The 13,495-nt window shown below is 36.1% G+C and overlaps 1 protein-coding gene across 2 annotated transcripts in view; it reads right to left on the reverse strand.

Annotated features, from left to right (window-relative positions):
• The window catches only part of ERICH3 (glutamate rich 3), a 121,099-nt gene that overhangs the window by 76,623 nt on the left and 30,981 nt on the right, over positions 1-13,495 (reverse strand). Inside the window, exons 4-6 of one of the 2 annotated variants that reach the window (XM_037024390.2) lie at positions 10,775-10,846; positions 9,028-9,156; positions 3,890-4,048 (exon numbers count right to left, since the gene is read on the reverse strand). In XM_037024390.2, the coding sequence (XP_036880285.2) occupies positions 3,890-4,048; positions 9,028-9,156; positions 10,775-10,846 (360 nt within the window). The remainder of the gene's footprint in view (positions 1-3,889; positions 4,049-9,027; positions 9,157-10,774; positions 10,847-13,495) is intronic. The other variant, XM_037024391.2, reaches the window with a different exon arrangement.

A 13,495-nucleotide genomic window follows, 5' to 3' on the forward strand; every position in this document is an offset into this window, starting at 1 on the left:
AGCATGGTTGGATAGTCTACTTAACAATGGGGTGTTAGTACTTTTTTCACATTGATTTCACCCATCCAGGTATTATAATTCTCTTTGATAACATAATATCAAGGAACCAAACACAGGCTCTGACCCTAAGACTCTATTCAGCTTTGTTTCTCCTAGAAATTCAACCTTTAGGAATAAATTATGCCAAGCTAACTATACAAGTACATGTGCACACATGTAAGTGTGTATAAAGATACACACACACACACACACACACACACACACACACATATAACAAATTTGGTTGAACCATCATTAGAAGAACATTTAACAAAGTTTGCTTTGTTTTTATAATAGATTCTTACCAGGCTCTAAAAAGAACAGTATGATTCTCTTCATCCTGACATAAAAGGGGTCATGCAGTGTGATCATACATTTCATCTAAATAATTTATACATGCAGTATGATGAAAACAGGGATAACTGGAAGACTTTAAACACAGGGATGCCTTTGGAGATCTGGATTATTGGGGGGATATCATTTTCCATTTTTGAAAATTTAATCAACATGTATTACCTTAGCTATTAAAAAGCACCAAAGATATAATCAATAATTATTATATTTTTCAGGTATGAGTCTTTGAATTTTCCCAAATTGGTTGTATATTTGAGGCAGTTTTGCAAACTTTAAGTCATCTTTAATCATTTTAATCCATTTAATATCAATTTATTTGGTATGGTTTTAAATGAATTTTTAGCCAATTCTTTATCTTGAGGTAGTTAAATGGCGAAAGTTATTTTTAAGAAAGGGAAGTTATTCTCCAGATATCCTCATTGCTACATAATTAAACCCAGGTTGAATAAAGCCATGTGTAGTCCATATTTTGATTGACAACAAGTTTATGTGAACAGAAAGGGATTTAAGTAGATATTCACCAAGGAGTTTGGAATTGTTAGAACTGTTGATATTGTAGGTGTTATGTTCTCATTTTTCTTACATTTTCCAATTTTTCTGTGATGGTGTGCATTGATATTTTAAGAACAAATATAAATTGAAGAAGTGAAAATAATAAGAACAATAAAGTCAATGAATGCAGAACTTATGGGGCTTAGAGATTTTTTTTTTAATTTCTAAGTTGTCAATTGCATGCCTTCCTTGAAAATATGTAGTAAATTTTTAAAAATTAATATGCTGTTTCTTAGCATGCTTTTTTAGCCCAAAGCATTTTGGGCATCTTTACATGCCAGTACAAATAATTCAACCTTATCTCTTTTAATATTCTTTAATATACTATAACATTTTTAAACAATACACTGTGAAATTCTTAGGTGTCTTCCAATTGTTCTCTATCACAAATCTTATAAAACTCAATATTCTTTAATCTATTTTTCCTATACGTGTGTATTCCTAGAATAAATTTCTATATATTAAAATGCTCAAGCATGTTTGTTTAAAGTGTTGATAGATATTCCTATATTGCCTTCACAAATAGTTGCACCAATTTCTATTCCTACTGTATGAGAAATACTTGTTCTAAGGATAATCATTTTCAATCAGTCACTATTTTTACTCAATTGCATCTCAGCTAGCTTGCTTTTGACCAAATTGCTTTCACCTAAATAAAAGACCCTCACTCCTGATACTCAGAAAGTTCAATTTGCTTAAGTTTGTTGCACCTTCAAACAATTCCCACAGGCACATTCTTTACTCTTTAAAAAAGCACTAAAAATTTAGTGGGTGCTCACTACATACTCAGGAATCACACAGACTGCTCTTCTTTTGGAATTTCTTGTCTAATTTTATCTTAAATCATTTTCATCACCAATGCCATTGAAAAAATTACATGTCTTTCTTGGCAGTGTATTTTGCCTGTGTGTATTACAGTATAAACCCCAATAAACTAGAGACTTTGTCTGCTCTGATAATTGATTTATCACCAATGTCTAGAAGAGTATCTAGTCTATAGGAAGTCCCCAATAAATATTTTTTGGATGAAAACTGTAAGTTTAGCTGGTTTAAATTTACATGAAATTGATCTTAATCTTGTCAGCTCATGTAAGATACCATTAAGTTTCTATCCTTCAATCACTCACACCCCGTAACCTGAAAACAGGAAAATAAAAGACCCTCTGCAGATTTAATTATAAGTCCACCCAGTGACTGAGCAGATTTGGAAAGTCACTGGAAAAAAAAAAAGAAATCCCTCCTCAGACAGCAGGACTTGGATGTTACCTGATTGATAGTATTCACATGTCTAATAAAAATGTGTTAATCAAAGAAGAGTTAATACTTTTAAAAGCTTAGAAAAGAATATAATCACCTTGGCAAATGTAGAAAGTGATCCTTTGAGTACTATCTATGGGAGAGGAAATCACACCCATTGGACTTTGAATATTTCCAGTCCTAATGACAAAGTTATCCCTGGAGGATACAGAGGGTTTTAGCCAAAGACCTTTGAGTTTTCTGGTACCTTTGACATGTCCATTCCTAGGACTAGATAGGTGCATCAAGCCGCCCTAGCCTGGTTCCATAACATTCCATTCCACCATATCCTTTCATTCTGATTCCATGCTCACTAGGCAACTTCATTTTGATCTCACTCCCCATGTTGGTCTGCCTATAGGAGGAAAATACACTGCTTCTACAAGCTTTGATTATTTGATATCTGGTGAATGTTTTGGTTCTTGATTTTGGTTTAACATAGGGAGAAAATGAGCCTGTTGTGAATTATTTTAGCTAACATGAGACAATCTCTCAGGACCTGACCATTCCTGGACCCCAGCCAAAACAGGAAATCTCTAGGCCTTCAAAGTGGAGACCAGACCTTAAAAGTGTGAACTTAACTGACTTATGACCCAAAAAGTTTCTGTCTAGTTCTAAGCCATCTTTCTTAGACAAAGTGCAACCACTTTTGGTTTAATTTCTCCTGCTTTCTGAGAAACTCCTATTTAATTTATTAAAATAAGGTTTGCGAAAATTGCTTCACAAGCTGAAGAGCACATTAAATGGATTAAAATATTAGTTACCATTTTTAGAATTATATTTGTACTTTTAATGTGAAAAATAATCACTATTTGAATAAATTTCTTTGTGTCAAAGTTATCTGTCAGTTTTAGATAAAAATATCTTAATTTCATAAGTCTTATGTTTCCTAATAAGGACTGGAACTTCACCAGTTTGAACATAATGACAACTATAATCATGACACAGGTTTTCATAAGCTGGTGAATATTTCTTCATTGTGTTAGAAATATAAACAATATCTTCTCAAATTACTGAATGCCCTAATTATTTCTCTTTGTTTAAGTAACTCATATTTTATGTTAACCATACTGCCTTCTGGTGCTTTATTAAAATAAGTGAAAACTACCTGAGATACAATCTTAAAAAAGAAGCAGAGTCAACTCTTCTGTGTGATTAAATCAGCATTTTTTAAAGATGGATGTTCTTTTCCTTCTATATCCAACCTTCTCCAGAGTCAAACTTGAAGCAATTTCATACACTAATGGTAAAGTAAGTCAGCATGCAAATGCAAACCTATTCTTGAAAAGTTGCATTTTTTAGGTTTCGTGCATTTAAAATTTGGAAGTAGCCAACGCTGAGTCCATTCTGATAGAAGACATACCTGGCTATAAAAAGTTCCTCTTTGTTTTTCAATCTACACTTCAAATTAATGAGAAATAATCTTATTACAAATCTATTCCTTATCTTTTTTGCACAATAACACAGAAATTATAGGTCTTCCAACTGGAGTAAGATACAATTAAACAGATACACATAGAAAGAGCTTAATAAGTGCACAGTGTAAATTTCACTTAGTAGATTAGTTGAATCTATCATCTTAAAAACTGTGATAATCTAATATTCTAATCAAGAGTAAACAGATATTTCTTGAAGAAATAACATTTACCCCAATGGGAAATGGTGCATTATTTTCCAGCAATGAGGTTTTTGATCTGGACCCCGAAGTTATCTTTGGAACAGTGCCTACTGCAGGACTTCTGGGAAGAGGCTGTAACCGAATTGGAGGTTGCATATTTCCTGGAGCAGTGTATGGTCGAGGGGCTGTCTAGACAATTAAGGAAAAAAATTCCATTTAAATTAGTATCTTGACATGTTTCCAGAACCAATTAATAACCCAACAAATTGCCTACAGTAATTAATGGTACCTTTTTACAGAACAGATTAAACTTTAATTATGTCCTTCCATTATACATACCCTTATGACCCAAAGTATTTGTTAAAACATATGGTGTGGAAGTCTTCTACATAACTAAATGCCATAATTATAGAGTATTCTACACAAAGGAGATGTTCTCTGTTAGGTTCCTATACTTTATTCCTACTGTAAACTGGCAGACAATATCTAATTTATGCTGTGTATAGAATGGCTTTCTTCAGTTAAATGTTAAGTTGAATAATGTTCCTATTTTAGAGATCTAAAGGGATAGGACTGGAGTGGACTAATTTCTGTTTAAATGTCTTCAACATGAATTCTGTGAGTCCTTTAAGTCTTAAGATTGGTGCAGAAGTAAAAACAGATAATATGATTCAAAAAAAAGGTGTGGGTAAAATTGCAGTATTTTCAGAATCTCTCGCCTGGCCTTAGTTCATTTCCATATCAATAGGTGTTTCCAAGGGGTGGAGAGAAGTAACCATCTCCATATCAATAGGTAATTACCAGGGGAGCAAGGGCATATCTGGACCAGAGAGGTTGGATGGGGTCCCTTTTTGCAGCTGGGTCTTGAGAGACATGGGCAAGCAGAAGTGGACGACTGCTTGTAGGCAATAAACAGGTTTCTCCCACTTTATTTCTCGCTTTGACTGATTTCCGTTTCAAAGGTATTTTGCCCCGGGCTGGAAACTTGTTTTCCCAGAGTTACAGAAGGAAAGGCAGGTGCTTAACTACAATGAATTACCATTTATGCAACTTTCTTCTCAAAATATTAGTAAAACAAAAATGAGAGACAGTAACTAGCAACTTTGGAAAACACTGTGCAAAAATAGAGATGTCTTCCAGGCTGGATGTTTCCCACTCCCCGCTGGCCAACTCCACCTCTTCTCTAGCTTCTGTGCCCTGTTCTGGCCTCTGGGAGTCATTTCTTTACTGACTACACCAGCTAACCTCAGGATTCCAATTGGATTTGCCCAGTGAAAGGCACTCTCAGGAGAGCAAAAGACAGGAGGGAAGAGATTAGGGTCTTCATTTTGCTGGACCTTTCCCACCAAGGTGTGATGGACCAGCTAGGTCCTTTTACCAAGGTCCACAGCTCCTGTCTGAAGTCCACCCCTAGTTTTCAAGCCCTGCCTGCTGGTTTTAGTATCCAATCTCTCCTTTTCCCCCTCAGGCCTAAGTGGTGTGGTTTCCCATTGTGCTAACTCTAGCATGATCTGCATCCTTAAGTTTTCCTTTACTCTGCCTGCATCTTTGTAAATAGTTTCTTTATTAAACACTTCCTAATTTCCCTGTTTGTGTGAGCCATCTGTTTCCTGCTGAGACCCTGAGTGATGCATTTTCTAATCAAGAATGTACTTCAGAGAATACCAAAAGTGCCAGTATGGAGCATTACAAGTGCCTCTCAGGGCACTGACTGAACATTGTAAGTTTAGTATAAAGATCAGCAATGTTACAGAAGGAGAAAAAAATAAGGCTTTGGGCCCAGTTGTTCTACAACAATAAAATGGTAGAAAATCTGTTAAGAATAATAAGTGTATATTTGGGTAAGAAGGTATGAGAAAGATGGTATATAAATGACTCACAAGTAAAACTTAATGTATTGACTCTAAAGAATGGTGCACAACAAATATTCAGCTCTGGAAAAGTGTTGCGTAAATACAAAAAAATGATGATAAGGCACCTTCTACCACAAAAAAATTGGTCTTATTGTCATCTTGACAAGTATCTCTTATGTTGCTAAATCTCTGGTTTGTTCAGTCAACACTTACTGGATTCCAACTATGGGCACTCTGAGGACATTAAAAAAGTAATTTTTAACCTCTAATGGTGACACAAGACATTTAGTGCCAAATGAACCACACAAATACTACCGAAGAGACAATAATAACAAAATACTTTAGAACTAACAGAACTTAGAACTTAAAGTTATTTGGAATAAGTCAAGGAAACTAGTAAAAATTCAAGCAGAAGCAGTTATATTTTATCCAAACAGATGAGCAAAAGAAGAAAATGGATGAGCAGTGAAAAGGAATGGTAAATTTGAACACCAAGTAAGAAGAGAGCCGACTGTGAGCCAAACATGGGAAGAGTAGCAAAGATATATTTCTCCCCAATATCAGTTTCCTTTCTTCACTAGCAATAGAGAAATTTTATCAGGTAACACAGCTCTCACAAAGGCTGTATTTCCCAGTATCTCTTGCAATTCTGTATAGATGTATGCTTCAGTTTTGACCAGTAAGATGTGAGCAGAAGGTATACAAGACACTTCAGACCATGCCCCTGGAAGAAGTGTGCTATCACTTTCCCTTTACCCCCTTCCCTCCGACTGACATAGCCACATGGTGACCTTGGTTTATGAAGATAACACACTAAGTTTGGCAGATCACTGACACAATAGGAGTCTGAGCTCTTGATGGCTTCATGGAGTAGAGACTGCACACAAGCTAAGACTCACATATATGTGTTAGCAGGAGAGCCTTATGTTTAAGTCATTGTCATCTTAGCTTGCTGCACACAAACCTATAAATGACCAATACAGGAAGCCAAGTGGATTGACTAGAGCAGCATTTGATTTGAAGAAACAGGACAAGACAATGTAAGCCAAAGGTGAAATATCTTCAAACCCACAAATAAAACTCCAACTAGAGGTTTCTGAACAAGGGAGTCAGATCACCCAAAAGAATTGTTTTGAACTCTGTAAAAAAAATATGCCTAAAACACTCTTCTGTCAAATAATCCATCCAAACATAAAAACATTGAAAATCTAATGTAGGAATTCGAGAAAGCAGGTTACTATAAACGAGAGCATGATCTATTGGCTGCTGCTCTCTGACATTTTACTTTCTCACATTTGCATACAGATATCATTCAGTTAGATGAATATGGCAGTCAAATGTTTAACTGATTACATTTATCTCTAAAAAACAAATCTGCACCATTCAACTAACAGCTGTGAGCTACAAACTGTTGTCGTTCATATCAGAAGCCACCTTAAATTTGCTACATTTCAAATTGTTCATAACATATTTCTTGAAATAAATACGGCACTGTAGCTTAACATTTTCAAAACTGTACCAGAATGTGAATTGAAATTGACTACCTGGTGATTACTCAGCTTAGCTGAGCATTTCTAATTCTTAGTAGAAGATCTCTGGGGGTGAATTTTCCAAGCATGTGCAGAATTAGTCGAATGACTTTCCACTGTTTTAATGGGAATAGTGTAGCTAAAAGCCTATGTGCTATTTTGAAAGTCTAGGTGCAATTAGTGACCAAGTGCAATAACTTTTCCTTGGATGCTTTTCTTATTCACGCAAGAAAGTTAAAGGAGAAAAATCGATGGCAATATCCCAAAAGGATTATCTTCATTTCAGTGGCACTTGGAGGTCAAATTTAAGGATACGTATCCAGGCTCAGAAAACAAGAAGGACTTGAATTTCTGTAAAATGGGAACTACAATTCCAAGGTCACAGGGGTCTGCCTCACAGTGCAGAACCAGAGGAGGTGACCAAGAGAAGAACTGTAGTTTACCAGCTAGAAAGTCTTTGGAAGTGCTGGTGTCAGTGTTTCCTGTAATTTTTAAATTACTTTCTCACTCCTGCCACATTAAGATCTCCTGGATGTATCATAAACTACTTATTGAGGGTGTTCAGCTGGAAAATTGAAAAGAAAGCCTTTCAAGGGTTTTTCCCCTATGAAACAGGTGGGAAGATAGAAAACAGCACTTGATTGTTTCTTTTGTTTCACCCAGGTTAAACTTTTGAGAGTCTGGTGAATCTGCCATCCAGTAAAAGAATTATTTGTATTCATATACATTTAAACAAAGCCTGGAAATATGGTAACAACAAAGGGAAGATGGTTGGTTTTCGTAATTTGACGGTTGCTTTCATAACTTGAGCTGTTCACAGGGAAATGTCAAAACATATTTACCTTTTGAAAAATGTCAAAGCTTAACACTATATGCAATGAACCCATGTCAACAGTCTGTGAAAGCATTGCAATTTCTCTATAAATATTGTGTAATCCAAAAATGTTCATGCCAACAAGGAGATATATTAGGCCACACCAAAGAAGAATTAAGATGCAATCAAGCAGTTCATTTACAACTTAAACCATCAACCTTCAGCAAATATTTTGCAAATCTTCTCCTGTATCTATATTGTTTAAGCTGCCTTGCCCTCCTTCAAACAAATACCACCTCTAGGTTATAAATGAATCAAACTGAAATGAAATATGGATGTGCAATTTCCTTAAAAAGAATTTCTGTACATTTAATTATTTTATCTTAGATCATGTGCATGCCATTTTGATAAAGAAAGCACACATATAAGTATCTGGACCAATAGGCCATACAGTACCATTGAATTCATATGCATAAATAAGCTTTACAGATAAGGTAAGAGGAGAGGAAACAGCAAGAACAAAATCCAGAGGTCAGAAAATATAGAACATGTGTGGAACAACTAGTGGCTTAGTTTGCTGCACTGCAGGGTGCTAAAGGGTAATTATAGGGGTAAGTATTGGGATAGCTAAATTAAGATCATGTGCTTTAGGGTCTTAAATGTCAAGTGAAAGAGTCTAGGCTTTTCTATAGGTGACACACAGCCAGTGAAGGTATTTGGGCATGTACAGAAGTAACCTGCACTTTAAGAAAGCCAATCTACCAGTAACAAGCCAAGTGCATTTGACAGGGATGACACTGATTAGAGGTGGGACATTCAGTAGATACAGAGTTGAACAGATACAAAACTATGTTGTCATTCAGTAGGCTTCATGGAATTATACAGGCTACCCAGAGAGCATTCTTTTTGAGAGTAATATGAAATAACAAATTAGTCGGGATGGTACATGACAGAGTATTTAATAAGACTCACCAGAGTTACTGGACTGGTATGTCCTCCATCAACCAGAACACCATGGCCACGGTTAGCCTTTGGGCCAAGTGGGGGCCGGGGAGATAGAATTGGGATATTACTTTCTATAGACCATCGTGTGGGTTCTCCCTAGAGGAGGAAAGTGATTTAACAAATTGATGCATAATTAGTAATCTAGTTAGGTTAGTTCCTGTCAGGTAAGAGATACTATATACAAAAGACCTTTCTCATTAGTCTCAAAAGTATCCCTTCTGAGGCCTATCATGATGGTCAGATAAAGTTCCCACAGCTGTACTGGGAAGTTGAGCGTGGTGGTAAAAGGCAGGAAACTGAGTCTGCTTTATTCAAAGAAACAGCTATACTCAAAGAGACAGCCACAGACACAGTGTACTCTCAGTTGTAACAATATTTATCCGATCACTATAAGAAGCACAGTAGTGCTCCTCACTACTCTGATCACTACAGATTACCAAGGATAGTACTTTTCTACCTTAAAAAATAATTAAATATACCCTATGCAAAAGGGTTGCATATTACCTAAAAGGGACCTAAAACACATCTTTCAGCAAGTGCAGCTATGAAATGGAAATTGTTACAACTAAAAATCATACAGGAAGGACTCAGAGCGTCTATTAAGAATTCTGTCAATGTTGTTAACATGTCCATGTACCTACTTAATGTGCAGGCAATCTGGGTGATGGCAAATTGCTTCAGGCAGTGGTTAGTCACTCTATTTCTAGTAACCATTTTTCCCCATCAACGTTTCAGCAATAAATTATAGAATCTATAACTTGATCCTTGATGTAGTACAATACTGGTAAAGTTGAAGTATCTACAAACCTCAATACAACAACTTTTCTGATCTTGAGAAACTGACCTGTCTTCTGTTATATAACAGCACTTCTGTAACAAAATTATCTTTTGACCATGATAAACAGACAGATTTGACTCTATCAGGCAAGAGGGAAAATTTACTGTCTTATATAGCAGGTTATTTCACAGAAGCTTTACAAATATTCATCAGTTTGTGAAATGCATTTAGGGCCCACATTTGTAACACAACACAGAAAATGAAGAACAACATGTGAGTTCGAATGGCTGAAGAAATTGAGTAAAACTGCAAACTAAAATGAAACCTTTCAAATATGCCTAATTGAATCTCTCGTCCCTTGATTCAAATGTATACATTCCATAAGTGCATTTCAAAGAAAGGATTATCAAATACAAGAATGGAAAACAAGGGATTTTTAAGTTCCTTGTACAAAATAGCTAAATCTTAGTCTTTCTTTGCTGTGGTAGATCTTTCCTACCATGTATTTTCAAGGGTCGTGTTTCCATAAAAATGTACCACTAGGTAATCATTCGACTGCCTTGTTTCCCATCACACTAGAAACATCACCATCTATTTTTACCTTTTTAAGACAAAAAACAAAAATGTTTTGGTTTCTATCACACATCAATCAAGAAAATACAAAAGCTAAAGTTCCAAATTGGCAAGAATATTTTTAAGTTTTTCTTTGAAAGGTTTCTGCCTTATAAAATGAATTTTGCACAGGCAGCTCCTATTTTGTCATGATCACCTGTGATAATGGTGGCCAACATTTAGGGTTGGTGGAAACATTATTCTGACCTGTACTATTAGTTATCCAAAAGTAAAGTGCCTCAAGGAACTTCAGTGACAGCACCACTGGCTCTCAAAATCATAAAATAATATTGTGAAGTAAAAGAGATTCATGTAGCTCCTTACCTTAAATCTCGGAATTCTCTCCTTTCTAGCTAAGGTCTCCAGCTTCTTTTTTATTTCAAGCTGATGGTAACGCTAAGGACCCACAAAAGAATGGAGAAGAGAATCATATCAATTATAGTGAAGAATTTTTAGAGGAAAATAATCCCACCAGCTAACCATATTCTCAATTACCTCTCTTGTAATTGAGGTGGAGAAGAATTGCCTGCATAAGTGTACAACTAGGAATATAAATTAGTACAACTCCTTGGAAAGTCCATTTCTAACATATATTAGGCAGCTAAAAGTGTTCCTACCCTTCAAGCAAAAAATTTTACTTCAAACATAGAAATCTAAATAATTTTTTAAAATGTGTTATGCACAAAGGTACAGCCTGGAAATTGTTTTTTCTTTTCTTCAAAGCAAAAATTCAGAAGCAACATGAAACTTACGGAGAATGGTTAAGTTTCTGGCACATTCACATAACGAAATAGAATATTATCTTTGAAATAAGGTTCTTAAAGGTTTGGTTTCTTAAAAATGGAAAAATGCATGTAATGCAAAATAAAATGGGATACAGAATTGCTCAGAAACACAATTTAATTGACAAACTCATGAGGTACCAGTTCCTGCACCTTACCTGTGGGAAGCTGGGTCACATGCATCACCCTTCTTTGAACAATTCTAAGCAGTCTCATTTTACAAATGAAGAAACTGAGGCAGAGGGTTATGAGTTAGCCCCAAGTCTCACCCCTACTTAGCAGTGGAACTGTAATTTGAACCTTGGTTTATCTGACACTAACTTGCTGTTTGTTTTTTCTCACAAAACTATGTCCCTCTGGCAACATAGCATTCTTTTACTAATGTATAAGTTTGAATAAAGATGGGAAAGAAATATTAGTGTGTTAACAGCAGTTACCCCTGAAAGGAGGGATTATATGTGGCTTTCTTTTTTATGCTTTGTTACATTTCCCAAATATTTTCTCTAATATAGTAGCTATATAATTTAAAAATAAAGCTTATATAAAAGTAATCTTCTTACAATTAAATCTGAAATCAATTGGACACACTTGAGAGCATTTTAAGAAATGTTTTTCCAGTTCTTGATCCCCTCCTGATGCCTTTGGGACCCTGCAGACTCAACCACCCCCTACTTAGGTATCATCAGTTCCTTTCATGACACTTGCCTTTCTTCTCTCTCTCTTTCCTGTTCTCTCACCTACTTACCCCCAAATTTTATTAAATTCACTATCACCCATTTTCCATCTTTCATTTATTTCCAACTCACCACAATCACCCACCCCCACCACCTTCCTCTTCACCATCCTAAAAACTACATTTGGCCACCAGTGCTCCACCTTCTGGCTCTGCAAGAGCCTCCTGGCTTCCAGGACATCACTCCGTCAGGCAGGTTTTTCCACCACTGATGGCTCTCCTCTAGCCCCGTTGTTCTGCCTCCCCTGCAGGCTCACACAACCCACCAAGCCTGAGCTGCTCTGGGCTCCTCCGCACCCCTCCTCACTCCCTCAGTTTATCTCTCTCCCTCTTCGGTATCTCCGTGGACAGCTGCATCTCCCCAGCGTTTCCACCACTGCTGCTCACCCACACCCCTCCGCAACAGCTTCTTAATTGACCTCCCACCTTCAATCTTTTCCAGCTCATTAATCCATCTTCTGCATTTTTAGCAACATCATCTTTCTAAAACAGCTCTGCTCATTTATTTCACCCTCCTGCTGAAAAACATTTTATCGCCTCATCACCTACACTACAAGTCTAGTTGGAAATTCTTCAGTTCCAGAAACAGGACCCCAAATTATTGGACAATGTCACTTCCTGCCACACTTTCAACCAACCCACTGTGCGGTCTGGCCTCAGTGAGCTTTCCTTTCCCACCACAATGTCTTTTCACATCTCTGTAGCCTCACACCTGCCATCCTCACTCTCTAGAATGCCATTCCCCTGTTGCCATGTGAAGTCTCACCCCTTCTTCAAGGCCCAGTTCACATGGCAGGACCTCTGGTTAGCTTCCTCTGACCCACAAAGGGGCAAGTCATCATTCCCTTCTTTTCTGAGTTCAGGCTATTTGTGCCTCTCTTCTAGAATTTGATCCTTTCCTACAGTATTTTTTAAAATTATATCTTGCAGCTACATCACATAGCCTCATACTGGTCCATGGTAAGCCTGTAATTAATGTTTGTTGCATGAATGAATATGTGAATATTAATAGAGCAACATTAACAAATAGCATCAGCATAAACTAAATGTGAGACAAATGTAAATGATTTTGAGAGAAATATTCTGTGTTAATTATATTAATATGTTATAATTACATAATATATAAAATTATTATATATTACATGTTAGCATTTAACTAGGATACTTAATCCAAACTTAAGAATACATGAAGACTCTTAAATTATAGCATATTTAAACAGTTATAATATGTCACTTGCATGGTAGTAGAAAACTAAACTTCAAGGATCTAGGCTCGTTATAGAAATTGGTGCCCATTGATTAAGTTTGAAACCAGAAATAGATTAATTTTGCACTGTACTTGTTTTTACATTAGTTATAGATTTCCAACTAATACTTTTATAAACAAGTGAATTTGGGGGCCATAAACAATGATTCTATGTAATCCTTGCATATGATAGAAAGTAACAAAATTCATTCCTAAATCAACAGATCATACCCATCTTAAGTGAACACAACATTTACTCAATATAATAGTAACATAACAATAAA

Source organism: Manis javanica, chromosome 4 (assembly GCF_040802235.1).
Source record: "Manis javanica isolate MJ-LG chromosome 4, MJ_LKY, whole genome shotgun sequence".
In the NCBI taxonomy this organism is placed as follows: Eukaryota; Metazoa; Chordata; class Mammalia; order Pholidota; family Manidae; genus Manis; species Manis javanica.